Source organism: Ziziphus jujuba, chromosome 7, assembly GCF_031755915.1.
Source record: "Ziziphus jujuba cultivar Dongzao chromosome 7, ASM3175591v1".
Lineage (NCBI taxonomy): Eukaryota > Viridiplantae > Streptophyta > Magnoliopsida > Rosales > Rhamnaceae > Ziziphus > Ziziphus jujuba.
The window spans coordinates 9,956,695-9,975,181 of record NC_083385.1 but is presented as its reverse complement, the minus strand read 5'-3'; the positions used below and the strand labels follow the sequence as shown (position 1 = coordinate 9,975,181).

At 31.8% G+C, this 18,487-nt stretch overlaps 3 protein-coding genes across 5 annotated transcripts; all 3 read left to right on the top strand.

Annotated features, from left to right (window-relative positions):
• The first annotated feature begins 1,663 nt into the window (after positions 1-1,663).
• Positions 1,664-5,097, top strand: LOC107424568 (mitogen-activated protein kinase 7). Of its 2 annotated transcripts, none has more exons than XM_016034410.4 (3): positions 1,664-2,203; positions 3,070-3,496; positions 4,058-5,097. In XM_016034410.4, exons 2-3 carry the CDS (start codon positions 3,074-3,076, stop codon positions 4,739-4,741), a joined length of 1,107 nt encoding a protein of 368 aa, XP_015889896.1. In that variant the 5' UTR covers positions 1,664-2,203; positions 3,070-3,073; the 3' UTR covers positions 4,742-5,097. The 2 variants fall into 2 exon arrangements, with proteins under 2 accessions (XP_015889896.1, XP_015889894.1); XM_016034408.4 differs by lacking the exon at positions 1,664-2,203 and adding an exon at positions 2,215-2,752.
• A 4,670-nt stretch (positions 5,098-9,767) lies between these two features.
• Positions 9,768-11,120, top strand: LOC107424569 (bZIP transcription factor 11). The gene has a single exon (XM_016034412.4). The coding sequence runs from the start codon at positions 10,393-10,395 to the stop codon at positions 10,864-10,866; it is 474 nt and encodes a 157-aa protein (XP_015889898.2). The 5' UTR covers positions 9,768-10,392; the 3' UTR covers positions 10,867-11,120.
• Positions 11,121-14,940: 3,820 nt separating this feature from the next.
• Positions 14,941-18,462, top strand: LOC107424576 (uncharacterized). 2 transcript variants are annotated; one of them, XM_060819011.1, is made up of 6 exons: positions 14,941-15,488; positions 15,930-16,011; positions 16,616-17,353; positions 17,579-17,839; positions 17,959-17,995; positions 18,145-18,275. In XM_060819011.1, exons 1-5 carry the CDS (start codon positions 15,080-15,082, stop codon positions 17,972-17,974), a joined length of 1,506 nt encoding a protein of 501 aa, XP_060674994.1. In that variant the 5' UTR covers positions 14,941-15,079; the 3' UTR covers positions 17,975-17,995; positions 18,145-18,275. The 2 variants fall into 2 exon arrangements, with proteins under 2 accessions (XP_060674994.1, XP_015889905.1); XM_016034419.4 differs by lacking the exon at positions 17,959-17,995 and having other exon boundaries at positions 14,950-15,488; positions 18,145-18,462.
• Positions 18,463-18,487: the final 25 nt, after the last annotated feature.

Genomic DNA, 18,487 nt, shown 5'->3' with positions numbered 1-18,487 from the left:
TTATGGTTCTATTGGATAAGGATTTTATCGATTAGTCACTATCTTGTACGTTGTGTCATTTTTTTACTAGGGAAAAGCACATTCAAAAAGCACTGATTAACACTTCACGTATTAGTTACATTTTTTTATTTTTTATTTTTTATTTTTGAAGTATACAATATCCAAAACCAAAAATCAAAATCAAAGCCAAAAGGGACCCAAAAAAATGTAGAAAAGAGATAATAAATGATTTTATGAAGAGAGCATGAGGTGGACGACAAAATGAGAAATCCAGATGGTAAGGCTTTATTAGAGGGTGACTAACAAAGTGGTAAGGGGAAATAATATTATTGGTGGGGGGTAGAGGAATGGGACCCACCTTGAGCAATCGAGCAAAGACAAGCAAAGGTAGCCGTCCGCAGCTACTTTTCCACGTGGGTGGTGCGCCGATTGCTTCACTTTCACCGCTGATATGACTGTTTTTTAACGAATGTTCTTCTGATCCTTTCTTTTGCATCTATTTTTCTAAACTTCTAATCATTTGTAGACCAAACCAAGCAAAGCATGCACCGCACCACACCCATTCTATATTATGTACAATGCACCTATATAGAATATATATCTATATATGTATATATATATTTTTCAAAATTTTAATTTTTAATAGTTGGATTAAATTTAACTAGTACTTTTCAACTATTACATATTTTATATTTTACTTTTAATCTTTAAAATGTTTCATGTTGTCTTCTATATATTTATATTTTTATTTTATAACTTCAGTTCAATTTTTCAATTTTGTCCAGTTATAATAAAGTTGGAACCTCTTTGGAAATGGTTTCTAAAAAAATTACTTTTCTTTAGAAAGTAATCTCTGAAGAGTCAGCTCATTGACATTTTTATTATTATTAGTAGCAGTAGTAGTAATTTGCAAATTATGAATAGGTGGTTTTTCAAAAACAAAATAACTAATAATCACTTTTATTTTATTTTTTATCTTTTTATTTTCACAAATAGCATAGAAAATGATTTTATCATCTTTACAATTTTCTAAAAACTCTCAAAATTACACATCAGCAAAGATACACACTAGTTAGAAATGAAATAAAATAATTATTCAATAAGGTAATAATTAATTGTGTATCATTAATTTTATAAAATTCAATGGTTGAAAATGCATAATTAAGCTTAAACGACAAAAGCAACAGTTTGGCAATATGATAGATTTTGAAGTTTGGAAATTAAAATGCACAACTTGTAGTAGGTGAAGCAAAGTGTATTTATAAGTAATTTTAAAAAATAATAATTAAAGAAGTAGAAATATATTTATATATGTATTGGTATGTATGGTAATTTTAATCCCGTATAAATTGGAAACGATATATCTTGAAAGATTAAATTTTTTTATCAAAATCTTGATATCTATAATGTAGTATCATTTAAATAATTTATTTTTTTAAAAATATATAAAAATATCAATTTAATATTATTACAAAATTACTATATAATTTATTATCAAAATTTGATAAAAAAATTTGATTCATGTATAATTACTCAATTTGAAAAGCGGCAAAATGGATAAGTGTTCAAGTTTTCTTTTTACTTTTGTTTTTTCAAAGAGAGCGAAGAAGTCTTTCTTAAGTTAGGTGGATAAACATGGCGACTGAGTCTGACTGGTACAGGTTTGATAAAAGGCAGGAGGGAGAGTCAGGAAGATGATGAATGAGTTGAGTCGAGTCGAGTCGAGTCGAGCTGTAGCTGAGCTGAGAAGCCGACAAAAAGTGGCGTGTTAAATGCATGCCATATGGTTGTTTAATTGTGCATGAAGGAAGGAAGAAAAAGAGAAAAGATCCGTAGCTGTCGTTTCAGCTTATTTGTAACGTAGCTTCAGATGCCGTGTGGGTGTCATGGGTTTGGTTCGGCTCATGATCTGCCCCCATTCCTATTTTCCTCCCCAACCCTTTTTTTAAAATAAAAAATAAAAACTAAAAAATAAAAAATAAATTCTCTGAAAATATCTGTTTATATATACAAAATGTGGCTTTCCTTATTTGTGCATCTAAGTCTTCAACATGGGCATTTCCTCTCTCTTTGATCGCCACGACATATAAAAAAAAAAAAATCATAATCCGTTAGCCATTTGGTCGCTTTGAGCCGTATAGATAAGGATATAGATTATACATGGGAATCTTTTTCTTATTAATGCCGGTCAACAATTATTGAGGTTCGCTTCTTTGTCCTTCTCTCTTCTCTCTTTAGTTAATAGTTTTCCTTTCCTGGGCTGTTTTTCTTCTTCAGTTTGTATGAAAAAAAAAAAAAAAAAAATTTGAGTTTATCTGAACTTTGGAAGATTGTAGAGTAAAATTCGGAGGTTCTTTTTTTTTTTAAGGTTCTGGGAAAGTTTGGGTTTTCTTTGATTGTCTTAAGGAAAAAGAATATTCTTTATTTTGAAGCGGAGTGAAAGTTTGATTCTTGAGCTGTATTTTGAGACTAGTTTTGAATTGATTTTGAAGAATCAGGCACAAGCATGGTGTGGAAGTAGGAAAATTTGAGGTGTGAATGGAATTTTCAAGGAGTTACACGGTGGAATTATGATTTTTATAGAATTAGGACGGAACGAGGTGGGGAATAGAGTGGGGGCGAGAAAAAGGTGAAAAAAAAAAAGTGAGAAATTTTATTTATTATTTAAAAAGTAGAAGAAAAGTGAAAAGAGTAACAATCACAGGGAAGAAGGTTACAGCTAAAAGATCTAAACGCAAAGTAGAAGCGGCAAGTAAGTATCGATTCTAGAGTCTTAACCCTTGTTATGTGCTTGTATATGTTCACAGAATCGCACACAAAGACATGTTGTTCCTTCATTTTTCACATGATTTTCATTTTCCGTTGGGGTTCCATATAAATTTTATCGGTCAAAGTACTTAATTATAGCTCTGACCAGCTGAATCAGTGAGTTTATATCCAAATTGGTATTAGATTTTTTCATTATTCATTGTTGCTTGGTAATCCTTTAGAATTTAAACAAGATATTGTGAATTAAGCTAATTACAATGGGTGTTGAGTAATTTTGATTATGTTTATGGTGATTTGTAGGCAAATGGCAACTCTGGTTGAGTCTTCGAATGGAACCAGGCAACGAGGGAAGCATTATTACACAATGTGGCAAACATTGTTCGAGATTGATACCAAGTATATTCCGATCAAGCCTATCGGGAGAGGAGCGTATGGTGTGGTGTGCTCATCCATCAATATGGAAACCAACGAGAAAGTTGCAATCAAGAAAATCAATAATGTGTTTGATAATCGGGTTGATGCTCTGAGGACTCTGAGGGAGTTGAAGCTTCTTAGACATGTCCGGCATGAGAATGTGATTGCTTTAAAGGATATTATGATGCCTATCTACAGGGAAACTTTCAAGGATGTGTATTTGGTTTATGAGCTCATGGATACAGATCTCCATCAAATTATCAAGTCCTCACAAACTCTTTCTAATGACCATTGCAAGTACTTTCTATTTCAGGTAACAGCTTTGTTCTTGAGATGTAGTTCTGCTACTTAAAACTCTTTTAGATGGTCCTCCCATTATTTCCACTGATTTTGTGCTCAAATCAATGCGAAACACATGTATTACAAGATAATTTATTCAAAAGCAGAGATTGCATATGAATTCCTAACTGTTGAAATTGATTTCATTTTTACTGCGATGTGAATTTAATAATAAGGAAAACGGTCTATAAAGATGACTAGACAAATAGACAAGGATAAGTTGAAAGCTATGCTTTTAGAAATTAGCAAAAATGAAAAGGAAATTCATCCACATGTGATAAATGCAGAATACATAGAGAAACTGCAATATTATGACAGTCAAGCATTAGTTTGAGCAAGTTCACACCTAATTTATAATAGGAAGGGACATTCTTTCTTTTAGTTTCTATAGTTGAGATAATGGGATAGCTAAGCTTGGAAGAAATGTGGCCTCGTTTTCATACTCTCTATTCAGACTTATCCTTGGTTTACAAAATCATTTTCTTGTAGTTATGTTTTATTGTCGGTTATCACTAATTTGGATTATGCATTACAGTTGCTTCGAGGGCTAAAGTATCTTCATTCAGCAAACATCCTTCACCGAGACTTAAAGCCTGGAAACCTCCTTGTGAATGCTAATTGTGACCTAAAGATATGCGATTTTGGTCTGGCACGAACAAGCAAAGGAAATGGCGAGTTCATGACAGAGTATGTAGTCACTCGCTGGTACCGTGCACCAGAGCTACTCCTGTGCTGTGACAATTATGGAACTTCAATTGATGTCTGGTCTGTAGGATGCATTTTTGCCGAAGTTCTTGGTCGGAGACCAATCTTCCCTGGAACTGAATGCCTGGACCAACTAAAACTAATCATCAACGTCCTTGGCAGCCAACAAGAAGCTGATCTTCAGTTTATCGATAATCCAAAGGCTAGGAGGTACATAAGGTCCCTGCCTTATTCTAGGGGAATTCATCTTTCCCATCTGTACCCCCTGGCCGATCCATTAGCCATAGACTTGCTGCAAAGGATGCTCGTGTTTGATCCAACTAAGAGAATCACCGTCACAGAAGCACTTCAACACCCTTACCTGTCAGATCTTTATGATCCAAGACAGAATCCTCCTGCCCAGGTCCCTGTCAATCTTGATATAGATGAGAATTTGGGGGAGAAAATGATTAGGGAGATGATGTGGAATGAGATGATTCATTACCATCCAGAAGCTGTTTATGCCAATTCATAATAAGTAGCGCTCCTGAGGCTTTAATTTCCTTCACCTCATTCCTTCACAAGATGTGTTTTTAGGACTGCGTTTTATTTAGTTTCCTAGGAAGAACTATGAGAAATATGCCTTTGAACACCATAATTTACAAGAGATTTTGTTGTTTAATTTTATTTTATTTTATTTTTTTGTTTTTGGTATCCGGTTTAGTAGTTTTAGCTAGACCTTGCATCTTGTAATTATGTAGGTAATTGTTAAACTAAAATTTGATGTACGGCTATTTATTATCTTGTATTGTTATTGATAGTCCATCTGAAACATTTCCTTTGAAGAAACGGAGGAGCTAAATAAAGAAATGCATCCGCTTGTTGCTGTTTTTTCTTTTTGGTGATTATGAATGTATATTTATAATCATGGTCATGGGCATGAATAGCAAATCTATGCTTGTGTGGCCTATAGACATCTATTTGTGGCCAGATTGATAACATAATTCAAAATTAATAATAATAGAAAAGTAGTTATTGTGTTTATTTTCGATATATATATATATATACAAAATAATGAAATGAATGAAAAATGAAAACTACTTCTACCAGGAACATTCTTTTATCATTATCAATTCATACATAGTACAAATCAAAATATGTATTAATTCAAATATTTTATTATTAATATATATATATATATATATATTTTTTAATAAGCATGAGACTTTTTCTGGCCGTGTGCTCTATAAGGAGGTGGATATGGACAGCCTCCCAGTTGTGGACTGGGCCTACAAAAGCGTGCAAAAAGCCTCCAAGAGTTGAACATGTACAGTGACCAGACTACCACATTAAATGAGGGCAATCAAACAGCCAATTTAGAATTTAAAAACAATTAGGAATTCTTTTTGTAAAATTTTTAACTTAGAATCTGAATTCTTAAGGCCAAGCTAAAAAAGATAGTTGAATCACATTGACAGCCAAACATATATCCTTTCACAGAAGACTACAAAATAAATGTTTTTCATCTGCCTGTTCCTTGGTCGAAGATATCCTTCAATCACGCATAAATCATAATACTAAAAAATTCAAATTTATAATTTTTACTATTGTAAAACCCCGTCAGCTGTTTGGACAACTCCCTGTGGATTAGGAGGGAGGTTGGCGATGCTTAACTGAGTACTTTGGCTTGCTGTAGCAAAGTGAAAAACTTTGTAGATATTTAACCATTTGCCACATGTGTCATTTAAAGACGATGGATTTGATAGTGTTTGAACAACTTCTCAGCCACATGTTTGACTTTTAAAAAAGTAAATCTATTGTTGGAACAAGATTTTTTAGATTGATATTGTTTTTTTTTTTTTGGGGGTATTATAATGTTTGCAATTTCAAAAGTAGTTGAAAAAACACGAGTTAAATTATTTTATTTATGATTTAGAACTATTAATTTTTATATTAAAAAACTAATCGACATTATTTATAGGAGCTATTCGTTATTATTTCAATTTTTTTAAAAAAAAATTCATGAACAATAATATATGATGAAATCTCATTTTTTACAAAATCTAGAGCTTCAAAACTGTGGAATTAATCATTCTCGTTCCGAGTGAATGTACAATAAAGTTAGAAGTACTGAATTAATCCTTGGATATCCAAAGAGGAACTTACTAATACATAAAATTAATTAATTAATATCTGAAAAGACAAAGCATGATGATTAAATATTGTTTATTACCTACCTATAATATTGTAGGCTTATATGATAATATATATATATCAGCAAAGATAAAAATTGAGGTGGGGAAAGTCTAGGGAAGCTTCGCGGCCTCCGATTCAATGACTTTCAAAGGATACATGCATATGCTCAATGTATATATCATATTAACTAGTCAAATTTTAGGGAATCTTGACAATCAGAATTTGGTGCCATGAAAAAAACACATGATAATACTGTTACGATCGACTATATATATTATATTATACGATGGATATAAAAGATTGGAATGCTGCTTTACAGCTATAATTGCTACATATTCTATGAATATGTCCATATATTGTAAAAGATTCGTTTACTTAGTGTGGCAATTCTTGGGTTGAAGTCCCATGACCCCATTATTACTTTTCGATTACTGTCTCCAAGTAGACACGCACTAAACAATTGAAGACCTAAGTAAAGGGGCGGAAAAAAAAAAGTTAGCACACATCGCTCATCATCATCCCATATCTAATTCTCAATTTGTCAACCATTGCCTTTTTCATGATGTCTTTAGGTCTATTACGTACCAAAAATGACTAGACATTTTTGTTATCCTTTAAAACAAATTAAAATGATTTTTTTTTCTAATTAATTCCTTAACCAATTGCATATTTAAAGAATCTATTGCTTTGATTTTCAAGAAAACAAATTTTTTTTTTTTTTTTTAAAAGAGAGAGAGTAGATATTGGCCATTTTTATTTTATGAAGTTGTGGACCATTATTGATTTATCCTTAGATTTGTTGGATGTGCCATGCACCTGCTATGTTAGTTAAAAGAAAAACTGGTGAATACTGAAAAGTATGGCACTGATGAATGCAAAAACTGTAAAAAGGGGAAAGAGAACGTGCAGGGAAACGTGAGGCTATATCAAGAAGAAAAAAAATAAACATCAAATTGTTGCCTTTTCAAGAGGAAGATCAGTGGCACCCCATTATATTGAAAAAAAAAAAAGTTTGAATAAAATGATGATACGTATACACACACACACACACACACACCTTTTTCAACTTGATCTTGACAAAATAATTACGTCGATAGGAAGGAAGGCTCTACGATCTAGACCATCCCACAAACCCACCACCACTTTCTTCCTTTTTCCACAAATGAATGCACGTTTTCTCTTCTCCAATCGCCCTTCTTTATAAACAAATTGGTCCAAAGTAATAAATCTCTGCTCTTTCCCTTCTTTTTATTTACTCCCCCCCCCCTCTTTTATAATCTAGAAATTTATTTATTCTATTTTGTCAAAAAAAAAAACAAAGCCAAACTCAATATGTAGTCTGGCATGCACCTTTCAAAAAGGTAACCGCTTGACGTTTGATGTACCTGCATGCAAATGATTGGTTACCCAATTGTAAATTAATGTTGGAATCATTGTACATATATATGATATTTCATATAAATAAAATTAATTTGTATTGTATAAAAAAATGTCTAGCTAAATATGTATATATATATATATATACGTAGGGTCCATATATGTTTGAGGCACGAAATTAAAATTTTTATGATATGTTTACATATGAAGAAAAAGTAAGCATGCATGCACAATTTGGTTAAAGCTTGAGGCAGTAACTAAAAGGCATATTTTAGTGGAGGGATTAATATACCCATGTCTAAGCATTTCGAATCTCTAAGAGGGAATATCCTTGAAAGTACTCTTCTAAGCTTTCTTTTTTATTTATGAATACTTATTATTAGCGTATATATTAAGTTCCTCAAGTCTTAAGTTGCTAATAAAAACATAAGGAAGATCCAACATGGTATCTTTATAATCTCTGTGTAAGAGTAGGGAATAATATACAGTTAACCAGTGCTATATATGTATAATCACAGTTTTCATAATATTTAACTTCCTTTCATTTTTTAAAAATAAAATAATTAATTAAGTTGTACAATTTAAGATATGTAAAATATAATTTTATAAAAATTTACTATTTTCCAAGTATATAGCTTTCCTACTTTTTTTTTTTATATATATAAATTGATTTATTAAAGAAAAATGCTCTAAAAAATATTGGATATTTATTCCAAATTGTAATCTCGTCCTCGGGTGATGACATTTTGCTGTTGATTAATTTCTACTTGGAAACTAGGACATAATGGAGATGTTTCCATTTCCAAAAACTACACCACATGGCTCACTGGCAGTCAGTTTTGGAATTTTTGGAATCACTGATTTCAGCAACAAGTTTTTTGGGTGTCATTTTTATCTGCCTTTTTGCTTTCCAATTTATTAAACAACTATATACAATAAAATATACACAGCTACATGAATATATATAGCTGGCCATTGGGTTGTATGAGCCGGTGGGCGGGGCCTGATCCTCTGGAAACCTTTTCAGATGTCTGACAACGAGCATGTGATACTGTACGGCTGAGATTCCTATTAGATTCGGTCTCGTCCACCAGTAAGTGCATTTGCCACTTTTTCAGTAAATTTCTGCTGACTTTCTTCCCCATATAGTATGTCCACCGTCGGATCTCTTTTTTAGTCATCCCCACCTATCTGTTGGATTTTTTTGATGCCACGCATACACTTTTTTCCCACATTTAGCGGTTACTCTCCTTTTTTGACCTCTGTTGGTGGTAGAATCAATCAACTGAATCATAACTGGTGCTTGTCGATAGTTTGGGTAAAACGTGGCAGCATCCTCCACTAATATTTTGCCACGTTTCATGGTTTAGGTTAGAAAAGTCTCCGATGAGGAATACATCCTATTGACAAGGCGCACAACACTGAGAAAAAACGACGTCGTACAAGCCACCTAATATTGCTCTATTTTTTTTTTTTTAATTAAATTATTGTAGTTTATGGGCGAAAAATTAGGCGGCTCTTAGACCACTTTTCTCTATAAAAATATTTCAAGTTAAATTCAAACCAGTGATAAAAATAAGCTGATTGGGACTTAATTATTTTTTTTCATTTTTCTATTTAAAATTCTTTTTTACTAAAAATTTTCGCTCAATTAAATATTTAGAAATTTTTTTTCTATTTTATCGAGTAAAAAAATGTTTATTTAATTATTCCACAATTTAATCTTGTAAAAAAATTTCTATTTAATTATTCCACAATTTAATCTTTTAAATTTTTTTTTTCAATATTTGACACCTAAAAATATTTTTTTTCCTCAATACAATTATTTTTCTATTTTAAGTTGGCTGATTTGGATATTTAAAATCTTAGCCAATTAAATTTTTAAATATTTATTAAAATTTGCATAGAAAAACTTTATAGAAGAAGGTGGTCCCTTCTTCTCTAGTCTATGGGCTTGGTTGGTCTATATATTCCACCATCAACGCCAACCAAAGCCTCTTTCCTCTGTTATAGTTTCCTCTCTGTTAAGTTTTGGTCTCTCTTATATCTCTCTGTTTCTCTGCTTCTCCGAAATTCTGTTTCTCTGTTTCTCTGCTTCCTTTTCATATATCTGTTTCTCTGTTTCTCATGCTAACATCTTGCTCTCTTTGATCTCCTACCTTATTTTCTCATCAAACGCGTTTTCTTTTTCAGTTTGATGCTTTAATATAGTGTTATTGATGTTAGAGACTCATGTCTCCAGTAATCAGTGAAATCCTCCTTTCTGGGTTTATGATCAATTCCACCCTCAGGCGCAGGACCCATTTAGTTCAATCTTTCTCAGTTGTTTTCCTCTACTGGTTCTACGTTTTCTCATGAACTGCGTCTCCTCTAGATCCAAAACTATTTAGTCATTATAATAATATTGCTATTTTAGTTTGTTTTCGACATAGTTTTACATTCGGGTCCTGTGCAATATTATATTATCTCTGTTTTAATCTTTGGTTTCCTAGTTTCTTTCCAAGCTAATAACATTTCTTCCTAATTATTGTTGTCGTTGTTGGTAATTAAATTTGCTAGCTTTTTGTGAAGCATATATTATTATAGATCACATATACATATATATATATATATATGGCTTCTCCTAGAAGGGCATCTTCAGGGTCGTCAAGCACGCTTCAGAACTCATCAGGTTCGGAAGAAGATCTACACCAACTGATGGATCAAAGAAAAAGGAAAAGAATGCTTTCAAATCGGGAATCGGCCCGGCGTTCTCGGATGCGAAAACAGAAGCAACTTGACGATCTGTCAGCGGAGGTGGGTCAGCTGAGGAAGGACAACAACCAAATCTTGATGAGCATGAACATCACCACCCAGCTCTATATCAACCTTGAGGCAGAGAACTCTGTGCTCAAAGCTCAGATGGCTGAGCTCAACAACAGATTACAGTCACTGAATGATATCATTGATTATATAAATTCAAGCAACTGGCTTGTGGAGACCGATCATCAGGATATGATCGTTTCTGATGGGTTTGTGAATCCCTGGAATTCAATTCATGTGAATCAACCAATCATGGCTGCTGCTGATCACACTTTTATGTATTGATCTTGTTTCGGAATTATTGGTTGTTAATTATGAATTACAATATGAGGGATTGTTGAAACACGTAACAAAAGCAAAGAAAAAAAAAAGTCAATTATTTGCAATGTTTTCTGGGACTTTAGATGAATGAAATACCCAAAAACAAAAAAAACCAATATTATGGGGTTCAATCATTGAAAAATTAAACTATGCTGATGTAAGAGGGCCTGTCTCTGGTTTGTTCTAAGTCATAAAATAAATTTCTTTTATTTTGAAAATTGTTTAGTCTTTTTCTTTCTTTTTTTTTTTTTTGTTTTTTCATATATTTTTCGAATCCGGTGGGCGGTCACTATGCATATAATATATAGAAAGAGTAACATGATATATATAGAATATGATATGGACAAATGAGTTTAATTATATAAAGTATTAACCATTATTGAGATTTTTAGGTTGTTTGTTTATATGGCTTCCATGGCTGTAGTCGTACAAATTGAGTGGACTTCGAAAGTATTGATATTCACATTTGTGTTCTTAATTACTTGTGTGAAATTGCTTCCTATTAGTGGTGGTGCTATGTTAAGGCGAGGAAAAGGTTGCTTTATACATGATAAGTATTAATTAATCGTGATAAATAACCGACCAGGAAAAAAAAAAAAAAAAAAAAAAAAAGGGAAACAAAGTATATGGCTAACACCCAAGAGCATTCACAAGCTTTTTAAGACTTTTCTTCTACATTTTAAAAATAAAAAGTGAAGTTTGATTCTCTAATTATAAATAATTAAACCCACTCTTATTTTTAATAAGTTCATTTATTAATATAAAATTATATATATATATTTATAATTAAATTTTACTAACTATAATTTATATTTTATTTTTTCAAATACTATTTTACTATGGAGAAGGGGAAAAAAATGAAAAAGGTAAATCATAATTGTTTATGAAAAATGCAAAACAAAATGTTATTGGAATTAGATAAAAAAATCTCACTTTTTATTTTTTAAAATTCTTTAAAATATTTTTATTTTGAAACTTATGCTCTTTACAATAAAGTGCACCATTAGAAATGCTCAATATTTAATCATATTCTATACAAAATAAAAACCCCTTTGATAAATTAGACCATATTCTTTTAATTTGGAGATGGATAATTAATTATGGTAAAAAAGAGGAAGATTATTCCCAACTATCTTTTTAAAAATGATTCCCAATTACTAATATTCGAAAAGTAAAAAAAATTATTTCCTATGATATAAATATATTTAAATGAAAAATAATATTGATGTTCATAGAATTAAGGTAGAAATTTCAAACCTAATGATAAGTTTGTTATATATCACTTATAAAGATGACAATTTGTGTTAATGGGTTGTGTTTTGTGTTAACTCATTATTTACTATTATTAATGGCGCTGAGGTTTCTTAACCCTAACCTAAATTTATTTAATATTTATGTTAAATATATTAACTTGATGATTTATAATATTTTATTCTTTTTATACTATATATATTAAATTTTAATTAATTTATCAATTTTTAAATATATATCTATTTGTCTTTATATTTAATTTGTATGCATTAATTGAACTTATTTATTTTGGATTAATCATTTATTTATCATTTTGGATTAATAATTAATTTATTTTTCAATTATTATTTACAATGGTATTAATCCTGTTGACACTAATAAATTAATTAGAAAGTAGTTTTCAAGTTGGATTTCTGATATTAAATCCAAATTGCCACCCTTTATTTCAAATAAAAATTGAAAGAGGTTTTTTAAAAGCTTTACCATTCCACTAGATCAACGGCTTCTACAACACTAAGAGTTGAACCAAAAGAATTTATGATTATTTCAACCCAAAATACTGACAAATTTAGTCAAAAATGGATACCTTATGCTTTTTTCCCCCTTTTTATTTTCTTTTTTAAAACTTTTCCTTTTCCTTTTTATTTTTTATTTTTTTATTTTGGTTGAACGATACCTTATGCTTTTCTACAGGCCAGTACAGTGGCCACGCATATGACGACCAAAAAAGACAAAAAACAATCGCCGACTTCGAATACCTTACAGCAGATGTCCAGGACTTGCATCTAAAATTTATATTTGACCAATACAGTCCATATATACTTGGCCAATACATACATATATATATATATATATATAAAAAAAAGTAAAAGTAGAACTTAGTTTTGTAATTAATAACATGTGTATGTAATTTTATTATCAATGGGTTGACAACAAAGTACACCTAGAGAGACATTAAAAATAAAAAAGATGGCAAGATTCTGTGCTTCGTGATGCATAAAAGCATCAAAAAAGGGTCATTGGAAGTCTCACTATACTATTCTATATTTCCATTATTATTATATTATCAATTTAATGCTACCCAACATGTCTAGTACAAGTTTATTGGTAATAACGTGTCTAGTGCAAGTTGTTAATTAATAGTTTTCTCCACTAAACATCCGTTTTGCCACTTTAGTTTAATATAGTTAATTAAATTTAATTTATATTCAGATTTTCTAAATTAAAAGCTGCCAACTTATTGATCTTAAAAATCACTAATTAATTTGTGGTTTTCACATTGAATTTCGTGAAAGGCAAATGATTTATTCAAAACAAGTTTTGCATCATTCAGATTTTTTTTTTTTTTTTTAATACAGATTAAACAACATATAATAAAAGCTACTATTTTGTAATTAAGATAGCTGAACCACCAACCAGTTACTACCATATCATTTTCAGAACGATTAAACTTTCAAGTTGTTTCCACAGATTTATTATTAATTTATATGCCAAAACGATCATGTATAATAAGTATAACTTTGTAGACTTTGAACTGATTAACTTGTTCTTCATGGTTTCCTTTAGGGGTCGTAAACTTTTAACTCATCGCAAATATTAAATTCGCAAAATGGATATAATTTTATTAGTTTTTTATAATAAACTTTCTTTTATTAAAAATTTGAAAAACAAATTAACCATAAGATTTTATTTGAGAAAGTGGGAGGATGATGTCGAGATTTATCTTGGAACGGAATGGTTGGAACTTGGAAGTGAGAGAGATGAATAAGGAAAAGCATGTGGCCAACCAAACATGACAAAAGGAACATGATCATAAATGAAATAACTATTAAATAACAAGAACTAAATAAAAGCTAATTAATTAGCCCCTTCGTCGGTGATATTGAATATTCACATTTTTTTATTAGGTGAGTGGCGGCTGATTACCACAATTTTTATGGTGTCTGTCAAATTTAATAAGATATTTTGTTTTCATGTTTATATATATATATATATATATATATTTTGTTTTTCCAACTTGACAGTTTGATCTATTTTTATAATCCTCGAGGTTAACAACAATAAGTTTTAGCCTACATGTCAAACTTATATATATTTTAAAAAAATGAGCACTATGTATTCTATTATATACATGTCTTTGATACTTCAATTTAATTAATTGGTAACATATATATATATATATATATACATATCGTTGTTGTCAAAAATATACATTATATTTTGATGACATATTTATGGAAAAACAAATATATATATATATATATATATATATTGTCAATTATATCATCTCGACCAATCTGTCTTACTTGTAGTTTTGATTGCGTGCAAACATTATTCTGTAAGGCAATAATGCATATATTGGACATGACCTTTTTGATGATTGGTTTTCATTCTCAAATCAAACAAAGTGATAGCAAAGACAACCACTCTCCCCGTTTAGCGCTTTTCAGATTTCTATAGACTTTGTAGGCTACGGCATATAAACAAAAAAAGAAAATAAAAAATTCTATTAACATTTTATGTGCTTTTTATTTGTTTGAGATTTGTCTTTATATTTTCACATGATTTATCAAAACTTTCAATAATACAATCACAATATCAAAAAATATTCAGTCATTAATACTTCCAAATTAAGAAAAAAAAAATTTGTTGTTATTATAAATAATAATATTTATTACTGTAATTCAGACATGTATGAAAATCTAGTATTTGAAAACAAAGTTTTGGACTGTGAAATGGATATTGCATGGACCTGCCATTGTTTGGCCATAATCTGATGGGCTAAGGGACAGATGAAAAAGTTGTCGACCCAATGGACAATTTTTGGGCTTTCAATAAATAGCCCATTTAGCAAGCAAAAGTAACCGTTGGAATCAAGCGGGTAATAGAAAGAGCAAGGTGCAGCGAACTAAGCAGACGAAGAAGGATGTCCCTGGAGCTTCGCACTGGTGAAAACCCTAGAAAATGGCGGTTCACTTGGGAAGCCCAATCTCACATCCCAACCCTCCGATTGTTCCTTTTCGATTCGCACACTAACCCCTCGACTCAGTGTCAGAACCTCAAGGTCCGTGTAAGTCTCTCGCAGTCCTCGGTTCTGGTCAGCTGGTGCCAAGAAACACATATCTCGCTTAGGGTTCCAATACCGAGGGTTTTGGTCGATTCCGAATCCCCTGTGAGTTTCAAAGCGTTGGATGATCACATTGAGGTCAAGCTCGTCCTGCTTCTTCCTGTTGATCATCCTATTATTTCAAGCTTCGATTCCATTCTGAATTTGACTGACGACGTAGAAAATGCGTCCTCCGATGCTTCGTCGAAGCGGATGTCTATGGATTCAGGTTGGATTGAACTTATTGCTCATTCTGTTTTGTTTAGTTCTTTGTTTGATTGCTGATAAATTTAGTAAGAAAGAAAACGAAAGCCAAACTTTTAATGGTTCCTTCTGATTCTTCTAGCTATTTATAATCTTTTCAACCGTAAGAAAAATAACGATTTTATTTATTTATTTATTTTTGGAAAAACATAGCTGCGAGCTTTTTTATTACAGTTTTAGATGTTTAAATTGGCGAGTTAATGTGTGGAAAGTGTCTAAAACTTTTACCATATTCTGTGTTTATCAATCTTTAGTGGTCTGTGGAAGAACAACCTTTTTTTTTTTTTTTTTGGTTTTTTTTTTTTAATAATTTTCTTTTAGTTTTTTATTTTCACATACTATGTATAATAAAGTGTATTCTTTTATCTTATGGTTTGCTGGTTGGTTTGTTGGTTGGTTGGTTCAGATATAAAGAGTCTTTCGTCTTGTGGAGGAGTCGACTTTTACTGCAGAAGTTGCTCCGTTAAATTGACCAGAAGTCCTCTCAGGTTCGGTCTTTGTCACTCTTTTAAATAAATGCGTTATACAAAAATAACGTGGGTATCTGAAATATCTATATCTATATCTCTATATATATTTGGTGAAGGTTTTATGTGTTTTTGAGAATGTGTTAGTTTAATTACTTTATAATTAGGAGTTTAGTTAATAATATGGCTAGTAAATGAGAAGGTCAATAGCTGGCCATTCGGAAAGGGACTGCTTCAGTATTGGGAGTATCATAAGAACAATATAAGTAGCCGCAGCAACTGAAGTTGGTATCTTAGCAAGCAAAAAAAAATAATTTTGGATTCCTTTGGTAAGATAACCACAGTGGAAATTGCTTTGCTGTGCACCAGCATAAAAAAATTCCGCACTGGCAGTCCATTGCCTGAACAACCAATTTCTTGTTGATGTCTTGTATCACCAGTTCACCACAATTATTGCAATTTCACTTCCCATATGAATATATGAAATTGCCACCCATTACCATTATAAGAGCATTGGCTTAGTTGCTTTTTACATGTGTCACTTGGAGTTTTTAACTTGCATTCAACTATGAATTTTCGTTTTTACATGTGTGTCTTCATTTGCAAATTTCATTCACATCTGTAGAAATTTTGTGGAAATGCCTTCAGTCAACTGGAGAGAGGTGGCTGACAATTGGTTTGGTGCTTGCTGCTGTTCATTTGGAGGCATAAGTGAGAAGCTGGTTACTAGGTATGTAAATTCCTACACATGTGCAAAGGGTGTATGTCTCTTGAACTCTACAACCATTGCTCTTTGCAAGGATGATATTGTTGGTTGTAATTTCCCTGACTTGGGAGGATGCCAGAGTTATGAAGATGAAGGAGATTCCATTGATGACCATGAGTTTGGTGGATCTACACTGAACTCAGGAAGTAATCATTCACGGAATGAGAAATCAAGGTTCACACAATTTAAGCATGAAGAATTTGCTGCAAACTGTGAAGGTAAAGAAAATAATGGGGACCATTTATCTCATCCATCATCCGAATCAGATTTCCCTGTAAATTTGACATTGGCACAGGGATGTTGCATGCATCACACTTCTGAAGCTCTCATAGAGAGCCAGAAACCTTCTAAAAATATGGAGATTCTGGATAATAAAAAATCTTTCCTTAATGGCTTCCTTGGAAACGTTTTCATGGTTAGATCCTCCAATCTTTCAATGGACGTCGAGTGGATTGAGTTTGTATGCCCTCAATGTTCATCTCTTCTTGGAGCATACCCATGTAGTAATGATCGTGCACCTGTAGATGGTGGAGTTCGATTGTTTAAATGCTACATTTCCACTAGCTTACCAGTTGGTGGATCAAGAGACCTATTCAGGTTGGTAATGATAGTCCTTTATTATACTTGTATTCTTAATTTGATTGTGTAAATACTTTTATTTTTACGGTTGTTTTGTGAAGCAGCACACACACATGCACTCTCTCTCTCTCACTCTACCCCCTCCCGATTTCGGATCTTGTTATCCCTGTTTACTGAAGTTTGTTTGAGTACTGATTGGTTGACATCGTTTTAATATTTGGATTAATTTTATTTTATGAACAGGAATTATACCTTGGGTAGAATGTTCTCGGATCAGCTACTTGATAATGCAAAAGATGAATTATCATTTCGGACTGTGGTTAGAGATCTGAAAACCAAATCTTTAATGCTGCAAATTGTTCTCGTAAACACAAATTGTTGGTCCTGTACTGGTTACTGTTTGGGTACAGAGGGTATTTCAGAACCACCGTCTAAGATAGATCTACAACCTATCATTAAGGTGCTCTTTTCAGAATGCTGCAACATTACAAAATCTCAAATAAGGTTGGTTTAACATTTCAGCCTGTTCTGGGTCTTCTTTTTTCACTGTGTAATATAAGTAGCCATATCTTCTCGATTCAATAAGAAAGTATGATTCACCATTGAAAATTAACAATTTTCAGAACAAGCAATAATTAGGCCAAGGATCTAATTCTAAAGGTATTTTTAAGAGACTCAGTATGTGATGATTTTGCTATAATAAGAACCGACTATATTGTGGCCGGTTCAATTTAAGTAATCATTTGTGTTTTCATCACCCTCGTTTCCTTCTCTAGTGCTGCAGTGGCTGACAACAGAAACTTATGCAGGACAATAGAAGATTGGGTAAAAAAGGATTTGGCAGATGAAGTTTTCATGCTGAGACATCAAATTGCTGAATTGGTTGAATCGCTGGTGTCAGCAAAAGATATGCTTCCACCTTCATATTCTTCCTTTGAGGGTTTGTGGCTGTCATCCATGCAGAAAACAGGGTTCTCTTTGTAAATAGCTATCCGAGAAACATATGGAAAATAGGCAATCTCATGTGAAGATTAAAGAATTAACCACGAAATTCGTGACCACCTCTCTGAGAATGGAAATTTCGCTTAAGGCAGCTATATAATTTTATTTCATAAAGTTAAAATATTTTAATTAATCATCTTTTTCAACGAA